Genomic DNA, 25797 nt, shown 5'->3' on the forward strand with positions numbered 1-25797 from the left:
ATAACCGCCAAAACATCGATGTTGGGAGCTTGAACAACGTATATGCAGCAGCGGGAGACAGCACTGCAATTAAAGCATAAAATCAATATAGCGCATGTTCATAGTAAAAGGCATCGGAGATTTGAAATAATACAGCAGTGACAAAAACAGCAAGCACAAAAGTGAAAGTGAATAGTATAATATTGGGAAGTAACATTAAGGAGATGTGCTGATGTGATTTTAAATTTAGGGAAACACGAGTGAGAGGTGGAATAAATTTTAAAAGAAAAAATGTTTGGTAAATAAATGAAATGGATGGGAAAAAGTAAATTAGGTAATTGAGAGTGCTACATACACGAAACTGGTTGCAGCCCTATGTGGGCAAGAGCCAGATGACTGTAAGGCACGTGAATTTTCTGATACAATTTCCCAGAGCAAGAATTTATGATTTTTTCAATATTTGAGTAATAAGTTCCTCTAATATTGGGATTGTTCATTTGTAATTTTAAATATATCCAAAGCAGAAAGCCTGCGAGGGAGCCAGTTGGACCATTAGATAATCGAGGGGTTAAAGGAGCACGTAGAGAAGATAAGGCCATCATGGAAAGATTAAACTATTTCTTTGCTTCGGTGTTTACTGAAGAGGATGTTGGGGAGATACCCGTTCCGGAGAAGGTTTTCATGGGTAATGATTCAGATGGACAGAACCAAATCACGGTGAACCTAGAAGATGTGGTAGGCCTGATTGACAAACTGAAGAGTAGTAAATCACCTGGACCGGATGGTATACACCCCAGGGTTCTGAAGGAACTCAAAAATGAAATCTCAGATCTATTAGTAAAAATTTGTAACCTATCATTAAAATCATCCATTGTACCTGAAGACTGGAGGGTGGCTAATGTAACCCCAATGTTTAAAAAGGGCTCCAGGAGCAATCCAGGAAACTTCAGTGACAGAAAGAATAGTGGAAAGTGTTCTAAATATCAAAATCACAGAACATATAAAAAGACATGGTTTAATGGCAAGAGTCAGCATTGCTTTATCCAAGGCAAGTCTTGCCTTACAATTCTGCTTCACTTTTTTTTTTGAAGGAGTTAATAAACATGTAGATAAAGGTGAACTGGTAGATGTAGTGTATTTGGATTTTCAGAAGGCATTTGACAAAGTTCCTCATGAGAGGCTTCTAGGAAAAGTTAAATGTCATGGGAAAAATGGCGATGTCCTTTCATGGATTGCAAACTGGTTAAAAGACAGGAAACAGAGTAGGATTAAAAGGACAATTTTCTCAGTGGAGGGGAGTGGGCAGTGGAGTGCCTCAGGGATCTGTACTGGGATCCGTGCTTTTCAATATATTTATAAATGATCTGGAAAGCAATACAATGAGTGAGGTAATCAAATTTGCAGATGATATAAAATTATTCAGAGTAATTAAATCACAAGAGGATTGTGATAAATTGCAGGAAGACCTTGTGAGACTGGAAAATTGGGTATCCAAATGGCAGATGACATTTTATGTGAATAAGTGCAAGGTGATGCATATAGGGAAAAATAACCCATGCTATAGTTACACGATGTTAGGTTCCATATTAGGAGCTACCACCCAAGAAAGAGATCTAGGCGTCATAGTGGATAATACATTGAAATCTTCGGTTCAGTGTGCTGCAGAGGTCAAAAAAGCAAACAGAGTGTTGGGAATTATTAGAAAGGGAACGGTTAATAAAACGGAAAATGTCATAATGCCTCTGTATCGCTCCATGGTGAGACCTCACCTTGAAGAATGTGTACAATTCTGGTCGCAGCATCTCAAAAAAAGATATAGTTGCGATGGAGAAGGTACAGAGAAGGGCGACCAATATGATAAAGAGGATGGAACAGTTCCCCTATGAGGAAAGACTAAAGAGGATAGGACTTTTCAGCTTGGAGAAGAGACGGCTGAGGGGGCATATGTTAGAGGTGTTTAAAATCATGAGAGGTCTAGAATGGGTAAATGTGAAGCTGTTATTTACTCTTTCAGGAGTGCCCCCTAGAAGGACTAGGGGGCACTCCATGAAGTTAGCATGTGGCACATTTAAAACTAATGGGAGAAAGTTCTTTTTCACTCAACGCACTATTAAACTCTGGAATGTGTTGCCAGGGGATGTGGTTAGTGCAGTTAATGTAGCTGGGTTTAAAAAAGGTTTTGGATAATTTCTTGGAGAAGTCCATTGCCTGCTATCAAGTTGATTTAGAAAATAGCCATTGCTATTACTAGCATCAGTAGCATGAGATACTTAGTTTTCGGGTACTTGCCAGGTTCTTATGGCCTGGATTGGCCACTGTTGGAAACCGGATGCTGGGCTTGATGGACCCTTGGTCTGACCCAGTATGGCATGTACTAATGGAATAAATTAGTAGGCGTGCACCTCTAATAAATTCAAGGTAGAATTATGCAAGATGAATTTCTACTGAATTTAAGGTTAAATTAAAGTAAATGTAGTCTGGTTAGTACCTGAGTTGGTTACAATTCATTGCCTGTGGAGGAGAAAGATCCAAGGGCCAAGTCAGGAAAATAATCTTTAAAATATGATTCATCAGATCTGTAGGCAGGATCCCAGGACCCAAACTCAGAAATTAAAACAGAAGCTTAAGTCTCGGATGGTATCAACCCTCGAGTCAAGGCTGGACATAACATGCCATACTGGGTCAGACCAAGGGTCCATCAAGCCCAGCATCCTGTTTCCAACAGTGGCCAATCCAGGCCATAAGAACCTGGCAACTACCCAAAAACTAAGTCTATTCCCATGTTATCGTTGCTAGTAATAGTAGTGGCTATTTTCTAAGTCAACTTAATTAATAGCAGGTAATGGACTTCTCCTCCAAGAACTTATCCAATCCTTTTTTTAAACACACTTATACTAACTGCACTAACCACATCATCTGGCAACAAATTCCAGAGTTTAATTGTGCGTTGAGTAAAAAAAGAACTTTCTCCGATTAGTTTTAAATGTGCCACATGCTAACTTCATGGAGTGCCCCCTAGTCTTTCTATTATCCGAAATAGTAAATAACTGATTCACATCTACCCGTTCTAGACCTCTCATGATTTTAAACACCTCTTCATGTATAAATTTTTTAACTATAATTACTAATATGTTTTTATGATTGTTCTTGTAAGCTGCCTAGAACACTGAATAGTGCAGAATATAAGTGTTTTAAAATAAAACAAACATCAGACATACTTGCCTTGCTGGGCCTCTCACCCATACCATCCAATTTTTACTTGTCACAGACAGCATCAATATATGTTTTTTTTAATATATTCTTTACTCCCTAACTCCCAGACACATATCCTGCAATTGACATAGAAACTTGACAACAGATAAAAAAAAAATAATACATTACATCCCATCTAGTCTGATAACCTACACCACCTATTAAGGTTTGTAATCTCTGCCACTCCCCTCGGAGATCCTCTATGTTTATCCCATGCTTTCTTGAATTCAGATATTGTCCTTGTCTCCACCATCTCCTTGGGGAAGCAGTTCCATGCATCCACTACTCTCTGTAAAGAAATATTTCTATTTATTAATATCAGATCTACTCCCTTTCACCCTCATCTCATGAGTGCTCTTTCTAGAGCCTCCTTCCTTTTGAAAGTGTCCTTGTCCTCTGCAAAGAAACCTTGGAGGTATTTAAATCTATCACATCTCTCCTAGTCCAACTTTCCTCCAGGATACATGCTTAGATCTTTAATCTTTTTTTTGGTCACTGAAAATCATGAGCATGCCTGAAAATGTCTTTCCAGGATTTTCCATTCTATTTAAGATGATCAGTGTGACTGTTCATCCTACTTGTTCATGAGAATTAAGAACTGAAATACTATTCTAAACGAAAAACGGTAACTTTAAATTTAAAATGACATACACTAGTGGGTTATCTACAATTAACTCAATAAGAAAACTATTTGCAAAATTGTTATAAGAGGTTGAAATCTGGACAGAATATTTGATCTTCCTTATCCATTATTTAAACATAACTAATGAAAAAATAAATTAGGATATGTGGCCATTTTAGATCAGATATACTTACATCATGTTCAAAAGAATATACTTTTTAGGAACAGTATAATAGCATTTAATGAGAATTTTTGAAGGAAAAACAGGATAAAAATAAATTTTAAAATGTACTAAGAAATTATGGTTACAATAATTCATTTTTTTTAGCACAAAAAACTAGTTTGGCACTATTAAAGTATGTAATACATTTTGGGTTTTTTTTAATAAAGCAATTCTAACATTTAAACAAATCTATATTTAAGTAAAGACATTAAGATAATTCAAATTTGTTTTTCAAAAACACTGTATAAAAAACTGGCCAAACTTGGATACCTTACCCTGGTTTCTGTCTCTGCTTTCTCCAATATCAGTACTGGTAGTAGCAATTGTGTCTGCTAAAGCCATTAAAGACATCTGTTCCATTCGAGTGAGGCCAGGTAAGCTAGAATGAAGCAAATGACTAGAAAGAACCTGAGAGTGTTCAGGGCCAAAATAAGTTGGACTATATTGAGACAGATCAATAACCTGAGGTTTTCTATTTTCTTCATCAACTTCTATATTGAGTTCATCAGTGCTTAGGGTTGGAATCTGGAAAAGTTCATCATAATCTTCCTCATTTATACTTTTGTCATTTTGTTTGGATGACTTAGCATGACTGCTGGGCTTCTCCACAGCAGCACATGAAGTATCTTCATCAGCAGCAAGAAGTGCATATAAAGGGAGTGGGGGGACAGAATCTATTTCTGTATAATCTGTATTCTCTATTTTGTTAAAGGTCTTAGGGTCTCTAGCAGTGCTTCCACTGGCGCTGATGGTTAGAGATCGAAGCCGACGCTCATGATTTGGTTCAAAGTCACTGACACTTACAACTTCTCCAGCAATGCATTTAACCAAGTGGGCCAAAATAGCTTTTGCTCTGCGGACTTTACCCAAGTCCATGAGCTCCAACAGCTGCAAAGGATGATACTGAGGTAAAGTTGGGAACAATGCATGAGCTGCTTCAAAGAGACCAAAATCTTCCATTTCCACAGGAAGATCAAAAGCAGTTTTCTTTCCCATCAGCTTTTGAGCCAAACTTGTCATCGACCTGGTTAAAGTTTTCTTGGGTGGCTGTATGCCAGAACCAACAGAATGACTTTGTTTCATTAAATTTGTTACAGAAGGAGTGCTTCCATTGTATGAGTCTGTAGTAATTGATTCTTGTCTGGAAGAAGGCTGCCACTGAGAATAGACATGCATTTCACAATCCATCCCAACCACAAGGATGCCATCACGCACCCATGACAAAGAAACTGGCAATGGATGTGATCCTTCTACTGAAGAAACCAATTCCACACATCGCAGCAGGACAAACCTACATTGAGATGAGCGCTTGGCATTCTCCCAGACTGGTAACATGAAAACCTCTTTAGCAGCCTGATCTTGCACTTTTCCTGCAAGCTGGCCGTACATTAGAAGTTTCGATCCAATTCCTACAGTTAAGATATGTGAACCATCTTCCCTAGACATCCAGTCCAAATGAACTAAGTGCTTTGTGCTAGGCATAATGTGCTTGCTACTGGACAGGCAAGCATCATGTTTGTTGTATGCCACCAAATTGCTGTCAATACTAATTCCAGAGTCCAGAATTGAGTTCAGTTCATCTAAATGAATAGTTTGTTCCAGATTCCAACAGGAACCTCCCGTAGATTCACATTCAAAAATACTTACATGCATCATAAAGTCTTGAGAAGAGCGATTGCTGTTAGATGTAGCCTGCTTGAATGCTACAGCCAGACGCGTACTGTGTGCACAACTTACTTCTACAGGCCTGCCTGGTACACTCACAGCACTACCTTTCTGTAGGCCATCCTCGATAAGTAAAGGCCATTCTTCCCATACATATGTAATATTGCTAGCGGGTTCACACGAAGAAGAAACATCCGACTCTGTGATCACTCTACATCTCCAAAATCTTACTTTCCCATCTGAACATGAAGTTGCCAGAAGATAAGGAGCATGACATAATGGATAAATGCAAGATGAGCTCAAGTGTCCTGCAATGCAAACCAAAAACACAACATTAATTGTCTTTAGATACACTCTTATGTAGAAAGTCATTTGTCTGGCAAATAAATCCTTCTCATAAGTCCATTTATAAAATGAAATTGTAGTCACTGCAACTGAACTATCAGGAGGAATCAAGGTTTGGGTTTTTTTGTTTTTTAACAGACTATGTTAAGTTTCTCAGATTCTCTTGTTGACCCAAAGGAGAGAGAAATGGAAGGAATAAAACACACAAATGGTAAAGAAAAGAAAGAGGGGGAAAGAGAAGTTACATTTTGCATAAATGATAAAACTAACAAGCTTTATAAAAAGCCACCAGGCTATGATATTATAATGATGGCCCCTGGTCTCACAGCGATTCTGTGGCCATGGGAAGGGTGGCAAAATCTGCTTCTTCCTGCAGAATATGCAGTCCCTGCAGAATTGCCAAGGGAGACCAGGGAGCCGGGTCCTGTTTGGCCATCACCATACCTCTTTTGGGTCCAACACAGAGGCTTTCTTCCTAGTGTGACTACAAAGATCACGTCCGAGTCCAATCCCTGTGTGTTTTCTTCATGTGGCAGGAAGAGAGTAGCATCAGGCCTAATGTCTTTCCTCCTCTGCCAGTTGGGTTTGCTTGCCGATTTTAACCACAGTGCTGTACAGTGTCCCGTGGATGAAGGTAACATCAGGCCCAGCTGGCAGAGGAGCAGCATACAGCCAAGTGTGCTGTCGCCTCCTCCTCCTCACAGTAATCAGCATTGGGGTGGGGGGAGAGGGACTAAAAACAGCCAAGGAGCTGGAGATTGAGGGAGGGGCATATAAGAAAAAAAAAAAAAAAGAGGTGATGAGGGTGGATGCAATTTTGTGAACCTGAGGATGGGAGATAAGGAAAAAAAGGCTATGGAGTGATTGTGTGTGAGAAACAGGGAATGGATGTGGATAAGAGAATGGAGAAATGGAGAAATGGGAGAGGCAGGGGGATAAAAGAAAGATGAGATAGGGGTGCTGTGTCAAACAGGATGGAGTTATATGTTGAGGAGTTATGGGAAAAGGCCTGGGGGGAGTTGTGTGACCAAGGTAGATAGGGATTGTTTGACAAGGGCCTGGGGGGATGGAGGGTGAGTACTGGGGAAAGCAGAGTTGCTTACCCGTAACAGGGCTACCATCCTGCTTGTCCTGTGAGAAAAGCAGTTTTTTCTGCTTTTATGTACTGGTTTAAGGAGTGCTCAGCAATTAATGCCTGCTCCACTATTAGACTCACTCCACTGAGTGCACTATATTGCATCGGCCCCCTTGTGATCATGGACAAGTCACTTCATCTTCCATTGCCTCAGGTACCCACTTAGATTGAAAGCTCTTTTGGGCAAGGACTCAGCTAAAATAATGTTGTATATTACCTTGAACTGAAATTGGAAAGGTAGTCTAAAATAGTTATATTATGGCAATGGATACAGTAACATCAAGTAAGCTAAAGTTATATTCAAACTCTGTATGTATTCTGTACACAAGCAATAGTAGCCACCATGCTATAGAAATTAAACCTTAAGTTGCTCTCCTATTTCCCTGCAACCCTGGGAATAGCCATGTGTGTCAGACTGCCATTTAACTCACTGACTAGACCAACGGTGGGCAAACCTTTTTTTAAACGGGCCACATTACTAGTGCTTATCGGAACCGGGGGCTAGGGGTCTCCCTAAGAACTCTGTGAGGGGGAGAGGAGTTACAATAACATGTATACCCCACAGTGAGAGGACCAAAGTAGCAACCATAGCGATAAAAAAAGAATAATTCAAAACAGTTAAAAACTCATAAAACCCATACATTTCAAAACAGATATCAAATACTACCCCTTAATTAAAAGTAGTAAGGATTTAAAAAATCCAAGAACTTTTGATTTCCAGATGCCCTAAAATTGTCATTGATTAAGAAGCAGAAAGAAAAGGAGTTGCACACAAGGGATTCTCTTTCTCTCACCCACAGACACATTTGCATGCTCTCTCACCTGTCTATATTTGCAGTTTTCACCCATGCACACACACTGGTTCCCTCACACCCACATAGATCTCCAGGCAGGCTCCCATTCATTTTCACCCCTCCGGCAGGCAGGCTCCCATTCATTCTCTCACACACACACACAGATCCCTAGGTGGTTCCCATCCATTTTCACTGCCCCTCCCCCGACTGGCTCCCATTCATTCTCAATCCCTCCCCCCCAAGGTCAGCTCCTATTCATTCTCAATCCCTCCCCCCCCCCAAAGCTGGCTCCCATTTATTCTTACACACAGACCCTCAGGCAGACACCCATCGATTCTCACACACCCCCACGCCCCCCAAACAGGCACCCATTCATTCACACTTCCACATGCAGGCAGGCTTTCATTCATTCTCACACCCACATACATACCCCAGATAGGTCCCATTCATTCTCAACCCTACTCCCCAGACAAGCTCACATTCATTCTTACACACAGATCTCAACGCAGGCAACCATTCATTCTCACACAGAGACCTCCAAAATAGGATCTCACTCATTCACACATACACCCAGGCAGACTCCCCTCTCTTTATTTTGCCGGCAGACTGAGCCCCTCTCACTCCTCTGCTGACACAGTCAATGCTGCATTCCTGATAGGGAGGAGCCAATTGACCATTGCTACAAAAGCCTGCTCTGTTGCTCCTCCTCTCTGCAGGTCCCACGGTATTAAAATTTGTGAGTCTAACACTTCCTCCATGCTGATCTTGTGTTTTTGATATCAGCATAGAGAAAGTGCTACCCTCACGAGTTTTTAATACCATGGGGTTGGCACAGACGAAGCGACAGGATCAATTCTTTACTCCTGGTCATCCTGATGTGCAGCCTCATTTCTTGAGCTGCCAGTAGTATTGGGTCCACCAGTGGCTGCATGGGCTTCTGTTTTTCATCTGCCAGTGGAATGGGATCCACCAGCAGCCGCTAGGGCCTCTACATCAGCCGTCAGCACACTGCTGATGCCAGCGGTGCCACAATGCTCCTCCTCTTCCTGCCCCAATACCATGTGCTCCTATGGTTATTGGTGATGCAGTGGCTGTGCTGCTCTTCCCTATGCTACCACACCTCTGAGGGGGACATCACTGCAGGCAGGCCAGAGATAATGGGGCAAACTGAACAGGAAGCGGGCTGGAAAAAAACTGTCATCAGGCTGGGTTTAGCCCGCAGGCCATAATTTGCCAACTCCTAGACTAGACCCAATTGGTCTTTATGAATGATGTAATGAGAAATGGCATCACACAGTGCATAAACCAAACTAGAATTCTTCCACAGTAAATAACATGACACTATTCTGAACAATGGAACAGTAATAATGTAATGGATAAAGAACAAATATTTCAATTTGCCAAGTACTTTTCATATATTGCACAGAGTATACAAAATCTGTAAACTTTAATGAAACAGTCAGCTATCTGAACAAAACACATTTTATGGCATGATAAACATTACAATGAATACAATCCTCTGAAGTTTTGAATGGAGTGATTTTGATTAGTTCAGAGTATCACAAGTATGATGACCTGCTCTCTTTGGCAGTTTGTATATTCCTATTCAAAGATTTTACTGGAAAATTACTATCTTCCAAGTAAAGACAAAAATACTATACAAGGATGTATCATACTTCCAATTTAAAAATATTTTAATATTAAGGTCTCCACCATACCACATTATATACCTTAATTGTACAAATGTCATTATTAGATGAGAATTTCTGCCCAGTTATTCATTTAATGCTCAATTAATGTATGTAATAAATACAGCAAAACCATTTAACGGCCACTAGACCAAAGAAAAAAACATGTCTAGAAACATTCATACTGATTCTTATTCACAGACAATATAAGCTGCAGTACTCTTGCTAAAAAATGGAAAGTACAAAATTAGACCATGTCCGTTCTGAGCTTCATGAAGCTTTATTTATTCTGCTCTAAAATTTGTTACACTATTTGACTGCTTACTAAATGTTTTTAACTCTAAATCCAACTTGCAGTGATTAGTTTGTTTTGATTTTAACTTAAAACTATACACTAACCTGCTGATGGTTTAATACTGATAATTTCTACTCCTTCAGGTACATCAAGTTCTTGGCTGTAAACATTCTCTGAGGACAAAGTCATCCTGCTGGTACTTTGTAGGTTTGCTCTGCAAGTCTGAAATCTGTGTGTCAAAGGAGGCTGGACTTTCTCTCCAGAACCACCACCACAGCAGTTTTCCTTCTGTGCCAATGTTTCACATAGATTTCTGTCCAGTTTATTGTCTAAGAACATTGACAAAGAAAATGAAACCGGAACACATTACCAGTATTACTAGAAAAAATAAGTCACACTTGTACATTAAAAGAGAATTCATATGAAATAAACAGAATGAATGTGAATTGCTTTCTTAGATAAAAGTTACATACCTGTAAGTGTTTTCTTGAAGGAAGCAGTTAACTTGTCACCCAGATGTCATCTGACAGCACCAATACAGAATACATTTTCCAAAGCTTTCTGGCAAAGACTTTAAGACCCCTCTAAGCATGCACAGTAGTGCTCATGTACCACTTCAGTAGGCTAATGAGCTAAACCCCAGAAAGGAAGGCGAGAGGGACTGTGAAACTGGTGAACTGCTACCTTCGCAAAACTGTAGGACCTAGCCCAGGTCACTATTGAAAAAGCTGTGTCAACTGAACCAAACAAGATGGATGCTCCTAGAGATAAAGAACTGCTATTGTTCAATAAACAAGGTACTGTTCAACTAGCTGGACACAAACTTGGAACTGTAGCAGCCTTGATTGATATTATATCCCTCTAAGCAGCACATTTTGATAAACAGTCTATCTCCCAGCATATCCACAATCATGTGAACCTGCTGCTAGGGAAAAATCAGCTTTTAATCAGCACCCAATGGCATACCTACGGACTGTGCCATATCCAATCAATGACTACTTTTACAATTGGATGGGCATTCATATGAGCATTTAGGGTGGGGGTCGCCATGACAATCTAAGACAAAGGAGCTAACTATGAAAAACCTGGAGAAGAAACCAAAGAAAGGATGGGATTTTCTTGCTGGATTTTTTCCTTAAACCTCTGTCCATGTGGTTGCAAAGTTCTATCTACCACACAGTATACTCCCTGCCTGGTAGCATGTATCACAAACCAGATTAGCCTCTAAAATCTTATTGGTAACTGGCTGGGACCTATATGCAACCTTTCCTCGCAGAGAGCCATCTGCCTTCCCAGCAATGATCAGAAACATTTCACAACTATATGGACATTGAGGAACTGTATCCAACTTAAGATGTGGGGGTCACAGAACTCCCTGCATGTGTTGCCAGCCTCAAAAGTGGACCTTGGACCAGACAACCAGGACTGCTACTGGGAGACTGCCAAATCCTGCATGACTTCCTGAACAAGTTTACATAAGCTCTAGGCTAAATTATTACTTCTGTGCTGGATATATAACTTTGAAATGCAACTGTATAAAATCCTGTTTGGCACAGACTCTGACATGAGTGATACAGGTATTCCTGAGTCCACAATGATTAGATGTCATCTAACAAGTTTAAACCATGTCCTATGTTCCTTGAACGATTGCATGTCACAACAAAAACTAATAGGTTGTTGGCTGAGATATAAACAGTCTTGGCTCTTGTATGTGTGGATTTTATGCACCCTATAGAAATGTTTTCTCTGAAGGCAAACAGTTTACAAAAGTCACACAACACAGCTTAGATAAGGGCTGTCTTCCAATAAAAAGGGGAAAACAACCTGTAAACAGGTTGGAATGAATGTTTTTGATGGATTAACATCCATGCCCCCGGCCCCGCAAATACACACACTTTCTTTTTTGCTTGAAACAGCAAGAATCCGAAATAAAAATGAGCTCTAGTGAGGTTGAAGCTGGGCTCTTAACTTTCAAAAAGACTTTGGATAATCTACTAGCATGTCAGGAATCTGCATGCAATCAAAGCTCTTGCATTTATAAACATTGAGATTTGTATTAACTGACTTTGTAAACAGTTGGAGATATTTAAATACCCTGAAAGCAAAACTGGTTGACAAACTCACAAAACCTAAAGTAAAGGTATTTACATATCTCCAACTGTTTACAAAGTCAGCTTTAACATGATACAAAATTTTACTACAAACTATCTAAACAGCGTAATGTACACAATAGTGCTAAACTAAAAACATCCCACATACTCACACACACTAGCTACTAAAATATATACAAAATCCCTCATGTTGCCTCCAAACATAGTCAAACCAGTTAGCTAATCAGTACAAACAAGAGACATCTAATGATCACACAACCAGCAAAATACCTGAATACAGCAATTCAATGGTCAGTTGTTAAACACTGTACTCTAGTCCCTCTCTAGTAAATACTTGAATCCAGCATTTTGATGATCAATTGTTAGATCCTCTGAGTCCCTCCCTAATTGTTTAGTTCTTAAGTCACCAAAAAATAATAGTCACTACATAATTTGTGTGTAAATTCAATGCTGTTGTCCAGTGTTAAATCACAAATATAGAGATTCAGCTGTATGAGAAGAACTCTATGAGAAAAAATGTCAAGCAACAGTCATATATTGCCACAGTATACTTTCTGGCTTATATTGTCAAGCCCGTGGGATATTCTCCTTCCGGGGCTATATCACAAGTGCAAGCAATGTGTATTGTAAATCTGCTAATGAATGCACTTATCTTAATCCACGAATCAGCAGGTAGGAGCACTTCAGGATTGCACATACTACCTGCTGATTCGTGGATTAAGATAAATGCATGCACATACTACCTGCTGATTCGCCTCCTGGACCTGACTGACAGCAAAATTGCTTACCTTGTAATAGGTGTTATCCCAGGACAGATGCACCTATCTCTACACAACCTCTTGTCAGAAGGTTTATGAGAGGTTTAATTCACCTCAAACCACCAATTAGACACCCTGTCACACAATGGGATCTAAATTTGGTTCTAACCAGACTCATGCGTTCTCCTTTTGAACCCATAGATTCCAGTGATCTAAAATTTCTTACATGGAAAACTATCTTCCTTCATAGCCATTACATCAGCTAGAAAGGTGAGTTACAAGCACTTGTCACATATGAACCCTACACTAAGTTCTTACATGTCAGAGTGGTTCTCCGTACTCATCCTAAGTTCCTCCCTAAGATAGTTACGGAATTCCACTTAAACCAATCTATAGTTTTACCCACATTCTTTCCAAGGCCTCACTCTCACCAAGGAGAGAGAGCCTTACACACCTTAGATTGCAAGCGTACTCTGTCTTTCTACTTAAACCGCACTGCAATCCACAGGAAATCCAATCAACTATTTGTTTCCTATGACCCAAACAAACCGGGCAGAGCAGTGGGTAAACATACTCTATCCAATTGGCTAGCAGATTGTATACAGTTTTTTACGAACAAGCAGGCCTTCCTCTCCAAGGGCGAGTAAAAGCACATGCAGTAAGAGCAATGTCAACTTCAGTTGCACACTATCGTTCAGTGCCAATACTTGACATATGTAAAGCAGCAACATGGAGTTCACTTCACACTTTTGCAGCTCATTACTGTTTGGACAAGCAAGGAAGACAAGATTCAGCTTATGGACAATCTGTTTTAAAGAACTTGTTTCCAGCTTAAACCCAACTCCTTCTACATCCAATGTTATGTGATCCTCGACTGAATCATTTCAACATTCCACTACAAAATGACTCAGCCTCTAGCTTGCTAATCACCCATATGTGAGGACTAGCATCCTGCTTGTCCTGGGATAAAGCAAAATTGCTTACCTTGTAATAGGTGTTATCCCAGGACAGCAGGATGTAGTCCTCACAGAACCCACCCGCCACCCCGCGGAGTTGGGCCTTCTACCTTTTATTATTCTTTTTTGCTAACGCTTTTGCTACATACGAGACTGAAGAGAGTCACCTGTGGCAGAGAATATCATAGCATGCTGGGCATGCTCAGTGGCCTCACTGGGCCAGTCAAAAGTTTCTAGAAACTTTGACAGAAAGTTTTCCCGCCTGGGGCTCCGTTCAGTGACGTCACCCATATGTGAGGACTAGCATCCTGCTTGTCCTGGGATAAAGATCCCATGACAGCTCGGCTAATTCAGCCCTGCTATCGACGGGAAAATATTTCGTCTATACGGTCCTCCACAGGTTCAATGGCGTATCTTACGCGCGCAACCCTTTGAAAATCTACCCCTAAGTGTTTTGCCTCTTGTTCTCACTAACAGACATTTGGAAGTTCCATATATCTTTACATCAATTGACATGCAAGGGAAGGCAGGGAGGGCTGGGGCTACCTGACATTTGACTATATAATCATAGTACTAATCTTATACAATTAGGTGATTGGCTTATGGGTACCTTGTTTTACTGTGACTGGCAGTGTGAGTCTGCTATTATTTATCCATTACAACTTATGTCATTTATGCTAATGTCTCACAATTACTTAGTTTCTTTGAAAATAAATTCTAATTTCTCCTACTAGGAAAATTTGGCGTTGGATTACATCTAAATTAAACTTGAATTATAGGATATCTCCTTTTATACCTATTATGGGTAATCTAGCTTTCAGCTATGAACAGAAAGAAGAGTCTTTACTAACTGGACTCAAGTTGGCATTTCAATCTTGGCCCATATCATTGATGATCATGGGAAAATGTCTTTAGAATCTTTGTGACAAAAATCTACATCTAGCACTCCCAATTTATTTAATTATTTGCAAATAAGACACTATGTTAAGTCCCTAAGATAAGAAAATCTTCTAGCTAAAGGTTGGGATGTCTTTCAAGACTGGTTTGATTTGGAAGATTGACAGACATACCTTATGTTCTTTCCATATGTCTCTACAGATTTCTATTAGTACTATTTCTGTAGAAACTGTGGATTAAATGGAATCAAGAACTATAAACAAAATTTACCAATGTTTATTGCTCATTTTGGATATATTAGTAAGAACACAGAATATATGTACAGATATGTGAAACTCAATATACAATATTAGCTAGGGCATATATATATATATATCACAGACAGACTGACAGAATCAGACTTAAGTGTTAAATGTAATGTTTCTGGTACCTTTGGTCATTCTTTGTGGTATTGCAATAATATTCAGTCTATCTGGAAACATTTCAGTATGTTGAAAATGTTCTGTTTCAATTAGCTATTTTTGGGATCATGCCTTTGGGGGATGAGGGTGTTTCCTATACAACGATACAGAGACTATGGGTTTCCAAAGTGTTTTTGGTCTCCAAGACTATTCTACACCACTGGAGACAGGCGCCTTTTAGGTTTTGGAGAAATGCTGTTCAACTTTTCATATTGCAGATAATTGGAAAAAAAGAGTTCTGCTATAGGGAAGCAGAAAACACTGGACGTTTGGATGCAGTATATAAATTCTTTACCTTTGTGTGCTAGAAGTTTGCTCTTAAACACTTACTGACTAGATTGTTAGGTGGAAACGGAGTGAGGGTGGCTTGTAACTGTAGGAACTCAATGTTTATTCTGTAATGATTTTACTATTTGTCTGGTTAGCTCAGAGTCAAAGCTACCAGGTCTTGTCTGTATTTTAGAGTTGTTATAAATCAATAATAAACAGATTTAAACAAAAAATTGATTAAATTGATTAAAAAATTAATTAAAAAATTAGTATGTGTCCATGGTAGCCACTACATCCAAGTCAGCCTCTTCTATGACTGCAACTAGATGTGGGATTTTATTTCTCATACTACGAGGATTAATATGCATAGTTTTCCAGATGTTGTCTTTTTACCCTCATTGCATATTCTGGGTGCCAAGTGTACCCTTCTGAGTTCTCATCTCTACTGTTCCTTCTGCCACCACAAATGGATGATGACATAATGTTCCTTTGTGCTGATGTTCTCCCTGGGCGATATCTGTTTGACTCCAAGAATACTCATAGCCAGAAAACAGCAGGAAGCCCTCCAAAGCCTGTTTTCCAGTAACCTAGGAGACAGATTCCTCCAGATCTCTAACCAGCTTCACTAGGTCTTCCCCAGAGATTCTTCTGTTTGAAAGGGAGTTTGCTTACGGGTGCCATAAATTCAGATTCCACCATCCAATTCCTCGGCCATAACAACCAGTAGGCCAATACTACAATGGACATAATCCACGCAGATGCTTTGATGAGATCATATGAGGTGTCTGCCAGAAAAGCCATGCCCTCCTGCAGTCGAGCCTTCTCCTTGAGTCCTGCACTGGGCACCCCCCAGTGCCTTATCCAAGAACTACTGAATCCACTATAAACAGGGTCTGGCTATGTAGCCATTGCACACCATCACCTGAAAGGCAAATCCGAAAACTTCAAAATATTTTTCCAGGAGGGACTCAATTTTCTATCCTGTGAATCCTTAAAGCACTCTCCCACCTTTCACTATATTAGTGATCTTCCTCGTAACTGCAGATATCCAAGTGTGCATCTTTGAAGTCTTTTCCTTAGCCGGGAGAGAATAATGAGTAGCTTTGGCACGTCACATCTTCAGTCCAAGATCTAGGAAGTCCCACTCTACAATGATCATCTCTCCAATTGTCTGATGAAGAGGAAAGGCACTCATGGGCTTTTTCATGCTAGCCAAAATACAATTTAAATATTTATAGTCCATCTTTCTGAGCAATGCTGTATAAGGTGGATTACATGAAAACATACAAGACATGCAACATATAGACCATATATAAAACATATAGACCCATATTATGAATGTCTGAAGCTATCAAATAGCCATGATCTGTGAATGTCTCTTGTGAACTGATGTGATCTTTATTAGGAATGATGGTATATTAAATGCTAAATAAATATACAGACAAAAATAAGACACAATAAAACTAAATAAAGCTAGTTTCATACAAGACTCGAAGAATATGCATGCTGCCTGATCTCCCATTATCACCAAAGCTCCCAAGGCCTGGTGATTGGGAGGGGGGGGGGGGGGCGCGCTAATTCTTTCGTCAAGATGCAAATAACTACAGAATCCTCCTTGATTACTAGTGATCTCTTCAAACTCCAAAACCTCACTCTGGGGTTGATTAGACTTCTTCCCTAAAGGAGGTTACCAATGCTATGGACAGTAGGAACATTTCCTCATCACAAGCCGACAGTCACTCAGCAGTGTATGGTTAGGAGAAATGTATCCTTGAAGGATACTAATGAAACAGGAGAGTTGGGACATCCCAACAGAGAGGTTCCAATAAAAGCAAACATAGTCCATGTGCCTATATGTAAAAATTCACCAAAGCTAATGATTTCCAAATTATCCCTAACAACTGAAAAGCAGGTTGTTAATACAAACAAAAAACACACTTTGAAATGTCTGTATGCCAATGCCAGAAGTCTAAGAAGTAAGATGGGAGAGTTAGAGTATATAGCAGAAAATGATGAGATTGACATAATTGGCATCACAGAGACTTGGCGGAAGGAGGATAACCAATGGGACAGTCCATATCAGGGTACAAATTATATTGTAATGATAGGGAGGATCAACTTAGTAGGGGGTGTGGCACTTTATGTCCGGGAGGGTATAGAGTCCAACAGGATAAAGATCATACAAAAGACTAAATGCTCAGTAAAGTCTATAAGGGTAGAAATCCCACGTGTGTTCGGTAAGAGTATAGTGATGAGTATACTACCGTCCACCTTGACAAAATGGTCAGAGACATGATGAAATGCTAAAAGAAATCAGGGAAGCTAACCAATTTGGCAGTGCAATAATAATGGGAGATTTCAATTACCCCAATATTGACTGGGTAAATGTAACATCAGGAATTGCTAAAGACAAAGTTCCTGAATGTAATAAATGACTGCTTCATGGAGCAATTGGTTCAGGAACAAATTACAAGACTTCTATGGGCTAATTTAGAAGGTAACAAGTGAGCCACACCCTTAGGAACAGGTTCCTCTGCCAGCAGACCCCAAGAAAAAATCTACAGAATTCCAGGGAGAACTCCTCCTAGGGAATAGGGCCTACAAAACTGGTTGCTTCAGAGATCCAATCCTCAATTAGAGTTAAACTCAGGGGTTCAAAAAATGGCCAGACTGTTCAGCAGGGGTCATATCTTCTGAGGGATCTGCAGCTAAAATAGCATCCATGGCCAATAACACTGACTCCATAGGCCATGTCACCCTGCTCCAACAGTGGGAAGAGGACTCAATTCCTGAGGCAGCCAGCCCTGCTGACACTGAGATGAAGACCTTAGATCTCTTTCCAGCCACTTCTCCAAGTTTGAGGCAAGCCACACATGAAATTCCTGAAGCAGAAGCAGCATGCTTGCAGATGCAAGCTGAGCACCGGCAGCCCTTCTCCCTCCAGAACGTGGGCAGTAAATTTAGAGTACTGCTGAAGATATTCACCTCTAAAGCTTAAAGGATCTTACCCCTACTGCCGGCAACACTGCTCGCACAAGAATAATCTCAAGCTGTTCCAGAGTTGCTCTCCTGTTTTGTTTTTTTATACATCTTTAAAGGCAGAAAAACCAGAAGAGGCGGCAGCAAATCCAGCGAATCCTTATTTTATATATATATATATATATATATATATATATATATATATATATATATATATTTTTTAATATCTGCCAACTCAAATCCTTGTTGGACTGGGAACCATCTGAGCAGCATGCTAACTTGGTATTAGAAAACAAGGTGCCTGGCCCTGGGACATCGGAAACACCCCTGCCTTTCTCTAATCTCAACAGCTAGGCAGGCCTTATCAGAAAATATCCTGTTGCACATCCTACAATCTGCTGGAGGTAAAGAATATGGAGGAATTTTCTGGACTGCAACATATGCAGGTAACTGTGATTACATAACAAAGAAAGCTGTGCTCTCTACCTCCATCTGCTGGTAAGGAGAAACAACCCACTTGTCTGGACTGGTTAAAAAGGACAAGGAGGCAAGTTCAATACTATCCCCAATTCAAATTTAAATCTTTGAATGGCCTAATTTAGTGCTTAGGGTTTGGATAAAATAAAGGAATGGATGACTAACCAATTTGAAAGTACATTTTTACATATATTATGATTTTGAAAAGCCCTGTTTATCTTCTCTGAATTCATGTCCCATGATAGATGGATTACCTTTTGTCTAAGTTCTCAGTCTTGGAATAATTGATGCTACACTGTCTGTGAATGCTCAAATGTCTTCAATTGCCAGACAGACCCACTATGTGAACACCTGTATTTCTGCTATGACTTCCAGTAACTACTGTTCTTACAACCTGCCAGGCTCAACTGCTAGTTTAATTCTATAATTTCAGCCTATATCCCATACTGATCTCTCTTAGCAAGTTTAGATAGCTTCCAATTCACTCATTTTCTTTTCAGATCCATCACTTTCATGCCCATGTCTAATACTCTCCAGGAACTGGTATCTAGCCAGACAATCCTAGATCAGGAGAATAAAGCTGTAATCCAAGTATTTCCTATTTCTTACTATGAGCTTGATTCCCTTACAGCAGAGCTTTCCAAACTGCATGCCGCAACACGTTAGTGTGTTGCCTGCAGTGTGCAGGTGTGTCGCGCAAGCCTGGTCCACATAGCCAGCCGCTCCCCTCCAGCATCATGCGCATGCGCTAGCACATGACGCTGCGCCGTCAACTCAGATGAGAGTTTGGGCTTTTTTTTTCCAGTTCGCGAGTTGCTTATTATTGGGCGATTTTTGCTGTCAATTGCGGGTTTTTTGGGCTTGGTGGGTGGGACTTGAGCCCAGCTGTCCCTGTCATTGGCTGCTGCTGCAGATTAGGCCTGGCCACGAGGAGTACTGACTGCAAGTGTCTGGTGATCCTGGAAGGTGTAAGGCACCACGGCAGACATGAACCCTGAAGGGAGTGAAGCACTTAACTGGCAACAATCAAAAAGAAGAGGTACATGAGTGTGGGAGCCAGACGTGCTGGGGGGGGGGGGGGAGGAGATATGACTGTGTGGGGGCCAGACATGTGCTTGAGGGGGAGAGAGATGAGTGTGTGGGTGACAGACATGTGCTTGGGCTTGTTCTTTTTTTTTTTTTAAATAGCGCTTGTTTTTTCATGAAAAACTGGCAATAAAAAAAAAAAAAAAAAAGAGGTACATGAGTGTGTAGGGGCCAGACGTGCTGAGGGGGGGGGGGGAATATGAGTGTGTATATTATTTATGTATATATTTAAGAAAATACAAATTGTCGAAATAAGTTTCATTCGTTTAACCTTTAACCTCTGGTTTGCTAGTAGACTGAATTACTGTGTCGTGAAATTATGTTTGTCTAAAAAGTGTGTCACCAACATGAAAAGTTTAGAAAGCTCTGCCTTACAGGTTGTATGATCGTCTCCTTCTAGGCTAATCAGTATGAGATGCAGAAAAGGTGCAGTTCCTCTCTCTATAATAAAGTTGACATCAATTAATCATGTCTCGTTCTGCATACTACCATCCAATGATGTATACCGTTTTTTGGTTCTAATCCTTAACTTACATTATTTCCTCTCTAAAGCCACCATCTTGGCACAAAACACAGGCATGGTCACAAATTCAAACTAACTTCTGCTGCTTTTCTATGTCTTGCTCAGGCTTAATCATTCAGACAGTATCCCCACCAAACTGTTGCACTGACCCCCACCAATGTCTGGGGAAAAGTGACCTCCTGTAAAAACCCAGCTATCATCATTGCCTGCAGAATGCTGACTAGATCCTTTTGTTATTTTGTAGCTAAGGGGGGGAAGGGCACAAATCTTGCAACAGAGGTAGACAGAGATATATAGATGAGACCTTCAGAGACATAGTAGCCAAGTCCCAACTTCAGACTGGCTGCCCTGGTGCTGCCTTGGAGGAAGAAGGTCTATTGATTGGAGAGCATCAACCTGGTGCAGCAGGAAAGGATCCTGTAGCAAGGACCTGCTCTCCAGATGATGCATTGTCCTTTCACACCGAGGACATCTCCCCAAGGCCTACTGCCCAGGAAGTAAGGGTTAGGTCGGCCGTCATAGTTGGTGATTTGATTATTAGGAATGTAGACAACTGGGTGGCTGGTGGGCATGAGGATCGCCTGGTAACATGCCTACCTGGTGCGAATGTGGCGGACCTCACGAGTCACCTAGATAGGATTTTAGACAGTGCTGGGGAGGAGCCAGCTGTCATGGTATATGTGGGCACCAACGACATAGGAAAATGTGGGAGGGAGGTTCTGGAAGCCAAATTTAGGCTCTTAGGTAGAAAGCTTAAATCCAGAACCTTCAGGGTAGCATTCTCCGAAATGCTCCCTATTCAACGCACAGGCAGAGCTCCGGAGTCTCAATGCGTGGATGAGACAATGGTGCAAGGAAGAGGGATTCAGTTTTCTTAGGAACTGGGGAACCTTTAGGGGAAGGGGGGAGTCTCTTCCGAAGGGATGGGCTCCACCTTAACCCGGGTGGAACCAGACTGCTGGCACTAACCTTTAAAAAGGAGATAGAGCAGCTTTTAAACAAGAACAAAGGGGAAAGACGACAGTCACTCAGCAACGCATGATTCGGAGAGAGGTATCTTCAAAGGATACTAATGATGCATTAGAATAGGGCATCCCGACAGTGAGGTTCCAATAATAAGAAAAATAGTCCAAGTGCCTGTAACTAAAAACTCACCTGAGCTAAAAAATTCTAACTTATCCCTATCAATTAAAAAGCAGAATGAAAATACAAATAAAAAAAAACAACAACTTTGAAATGTTTGTATGCTAATACCAGAAGTCTAAGAAGTAAGATGGGAGAATTAGAATGTATAGCAGTAAGAACATAAGAACATAAGAAAATGCCATACCGGGTCAGACCAAGGGTCCATCAAGCCCAGCATCCTGTTTCCAACAGTGGCCAATCCAGGCCATAAGAACCTGGCAAATACCCAAAAACTAAGTCTATTCCATGTTACCTTTGCTAATGGCAGTGGCTATTCTCTAAGTGAACTTAATAGCAGGTAATGGAATTCTCCTCCAAGAATTTATCCAGTCCTTTTTTAAACACCGCTATACTAACTGCACTAACCCCATCCTCTGGCAACAAATTCCAGAGTTTAATTGTGCATTGAGTAAAAAAGAACTTTCTCCGATTAGTTTTAAATGTGCTAATTGCTAACTTCATGGAGTGCCCCCTAGTCTACTATCCGAAAGAGTAAACAACTGATTCACATCTACCCGTTCTAGACTTCTCATGATTTTAAACATCTCTATCATATCCCTCCTCATCCGTCTCTTCTCCAAGCTGAAAAGTCCTAACCTCTTTAGTCTTTCCTCATAGGGGAGCAGTTCCATTCCCCTTATTTTGGTAGCCCTTCTCTGTACCTTCTCCATCGCAGTTATATCTTTTTTGAAATGCGGCGACCAGAAGTGTACAGTATTCAAGGTGCGGTCTCACCATGGAGCGATACAGAGGCATTATAACATTTTCCGTTTTATTCACCATTCCCTTTCTAATAATTCCCAACATTCTGTTTGCTTTTTTGACTGCCGCAGCACACTGAACCAACGATTTCAATGTGTTATCTCTTTCCTGGGTGGTAGCTCCTAATTATGGAACCTAACATTGTTTACCTATAGCACGGGTTATTTTTCCCTATATGTATCACCTTGCACTTATCCACATTAGATTTCAGCTGCCATTTGGATGCCCAATTTTCCAGTCTCACAAGGTCTTCCTGCAATTTATCACAATCTGCTTGTGATTTAACTACTCTGAACAATTTTGTGTCATCTGCAAATTTGATTATCTCACTCGTCGTATTTCTTTCCAGATCATTTATAAATATATTGAAAAGTAAGGGTCCCAATACAGATCCCTGAGGCACTCCACTGTCCACTCCCTTCCACTGAGAAAAAGTCCATTTAATCCTACTCTGTTTACTGTCTTTTAGCCAGTTTGCAATCCACGAAAGCGCATCGCCACCTATCCCATGACTTTTTACTTTTCCTAGAAGCCTCTCATGAGGAACTTTGTCAAACGCCTTCTGAAAATCCAAGTATACTACATCTACTGGTTCACCTTGATCCACGTGTTTATTAACTCCTTCAAAAAAGTGAAGCAGATTTGTGAGGCAAGACTTGCCTTGGGTAAAGCCATGCTGACTTTGTTCCATTAAACCATGTCTTTCTATATGTTCTGTGATTTTGATGTTTAGAACACTTTCCACTATTTTTCCTGGCACTGAAGTCAGGCTAACCAGTCTGTAGTTTCCCGGATCGCCCCTGGAGCCCTTTTTAAATATTTGGGTTACATTTGCTATCCTCCAGTCTTCAGGTACAATGGATGATTTTAATGATAGGTTACACATTTTTACTAATAGGTCTGAAATTTCATTTTTTAGTTCTTTCAGAACTCTGGGGTGTATACCATCCGGTCCAGGTGATTTACTACTCTTCAGTTTGTCAATCAGGCCTACCACATCTTCTAGGTTCACCGTGATTTGATTCAGTCCATCTGAATCATTACCCATGAAAACCTTCTCCATTACGGGTACCTCCCCAACATCCTCTTCAGTAAACACCGAAGCAAAGAAATCATTTAATCTTTCCACGATGGCTTTATCTTCTCTAAGTGCCCCTTTAACCCCTCGATCATCTAACGGTCCAACTGACTCCCTCACAGGCTTTCTGCTTCGGATATATTTTAAAAAGTTTTTACTGTGAGTTTTTGCCTCTACAGCCAACTTATTTTCAAATTCTTATCAATGACAAGAGGGAGCAATTATGAATCTAATTCTCAGTGGAGCACAGGATTTGGTGAGAGAAGTAACAGTGGTGGGGCTGCTTCGCAGAGACCTTGGGGTTCGGCTCGATAACCAATTCAATTTAAAATTGTTCGTCCTCAACACAACTAAAGAATGTTTCTTTAAACTTCAAGTTCTCAAAAATCTGAAACCTCTCCTGCATTTCAGCGACTTCAGACTAGTAGTACAATCTATCATCCTTACAAAATTAGATTATTGCAATTCTCTGCTCTTAGGTCTCCCTGCAATAACTATTAAACCCCTTCAGATGGTCCGCTAGACTACTCACTAACAAACAAAAGAGCCCACATTACACCCACACTACAAGGCCTGCACTGGCTCCCTCTAAAATCCAGGATCACCTTCAAAACACTGTTGATGATCCACAAGGACGTTCATGGCATTGCTCCTCTCAAGCTAAGCTTTCAACTTCGCACACAAACATCTACCAGACCAATCAGAAACGCCTATAAAGGATCTCTATACGCACCTCAGATCAAAACCACTTTAAGAAAATGCGCCTTTTCTACAGCCGGGCCCACCCTTTGGAACTTGCTTCCTCCAGAGCTGAGACAAGAACCGTGTCTTCAAACATTCAAGAAACACCTCAAAACTTGGCTCTTCAGACAAGCCTTTCTGGAGGCTCGAGATCATTCGGACACTGGTCAAAGGACATAACAGGACATTAGGGAGACACTGGTCAATGGACTAAACTGAACCGTAGAGAGACTCAACCTCTCTAGCATATTCCCCGATCCTGATTTAATGCCACTCATCCCACCCCCTCCTCGCTCTTCCTCTCCACCATCTTCAACCAGATCTTCTCAATCCATCTTTCAGCCTGAGCTTCTCAACCCTCTCCTTCCTCATGGCCACCCGATTCCTCTGGGCCCCACCACGCCCTTTCTATTCCGCTTACCCATAGCAATATTTATTTATTAGATGCCTTACTTTATCTATCGCTTTTCCACTGTTTATGCCGCCCCATTATATTTCAAGGTAGTCTGAAAATTTCTCAAAACAGAGTTAACCTCATATACTTATGGCAGGCTCGTATGTTATGCCTTTGTGCCATATATATAATGGTGGTACATTTTTACGTCACCAAATGTTTATAATCACTGGTTACTCTGCGAGAATATATATATTTTTTGAGATTGAATTTTTAAATTTTTGCGTTTGCAATGTCCCGGCGTTACGGTGAGTAAATGTAGCAGGAAAAAGACAGCTGTATGACTGGCCACGGCCGTGGCCAGTCATACAGCTGACTGGAAGGGGGACAGAAAGCAAATCCACGGCTCTCGTGCTAAACTTTCAAAAGGGAAACTGATAAAATGAAAAAAATTGTTAGAAAAAAACTGAAAGGAGCAGCTACAAAGGTAAAAAGTGTGCAAGAGGCGTGGTCATTGTTAAAAAAATTCCATCCTAGAAGCACAGTCCAGATGTATTCCACACATTAAAAAAGGTGGAAAGAAGGCAAAACGATTACCAGCATGGTTAAAAGGGGAGGTGAAAGAGGCTATTTTAGCCAAAAGATCTTCATTCAAAAATTGGAAGAAGGATCCAACAGAAGAAAATAGGATAATGCATAAGCGTTGGCAAGTTAATGTAAGACATTGATAAGACAGGCTAAGAGAGAATTTGAAAAGAAGTTGGCCATAGCGGCAAAAACTCACAGTAAAAACTTTTTAAAATATATCCAAAGCAGAAAGCCTGTGAGGTAGTCAGTTGGACTGTTAGATGATCGAGGGGTTAAAGAGCATTTAGAGAAGATAAGGCCATCGCGGAAAGATAGCAAATGTTGCTTAGCTGTAACAGGTGTTCTCACAGGACAGCAGGATGTTAGTCCTCACATATGGGTGACATCACAGGATGGAGCCCAATCACGGAACACTTTTGTCAAAGTTTCTAGAACTTTGACTGGCCCCTACTGGGCATGCCCCGCATGGCACTAACCCTGCAGCCAGCAGGGGTCCCCCTTCAGTCTTGTTTAAAAGCTACAGGAAGTGCCGA

The 25797-nt window shown here is 40.7% G+C and overlaps 1 protein-coding gene across 3 annotated transcripts in view; it reads right to left on the reverse strand.

The window, feature by feature from the left end:
• The window catches only part of DMXL1 (Dmx like 1), a 692618-nt gene that overhangs the window by 332564 nt on the left and 334257 nt on the right, over nt 1–25797 (reverse strand). For all 3 annotated transcript variants that reach the window (XM_029570948.1, XM_029570967.1, XM_029570958.1), the window contains exons 17-18: nt 10103–10327; nt 4352–6049 (exon numbers count right to left, since the gene is read on the reverse strand). In XM_029570948.1, coding sequence (XP_029426808.1) covers nt 4352–6049; nt 10103–10327 — 1923 coding nt within the window. The remainder of the gene's footprint in view (nt 1–4351; nt 6050–10102; nt 10328–25797) is intronic.

The sequence above is a fragment of the Rhinatrema bivittatum genome, chromosome 1 (assembly GCF_901001135.1).
Source record: "Rhinatrema bivittatum chromosome 1, aRhiBiv1.1, whole genome shotgun sequence".
Classification (NCBI taxonomy): domain Eukaryota; kingdom Metazoa; phylum Chordata; class Amphibia; order Gymnophiona; family Rhinatrematidae; genus Rhinatrema; species Rhinatrema bivittatum.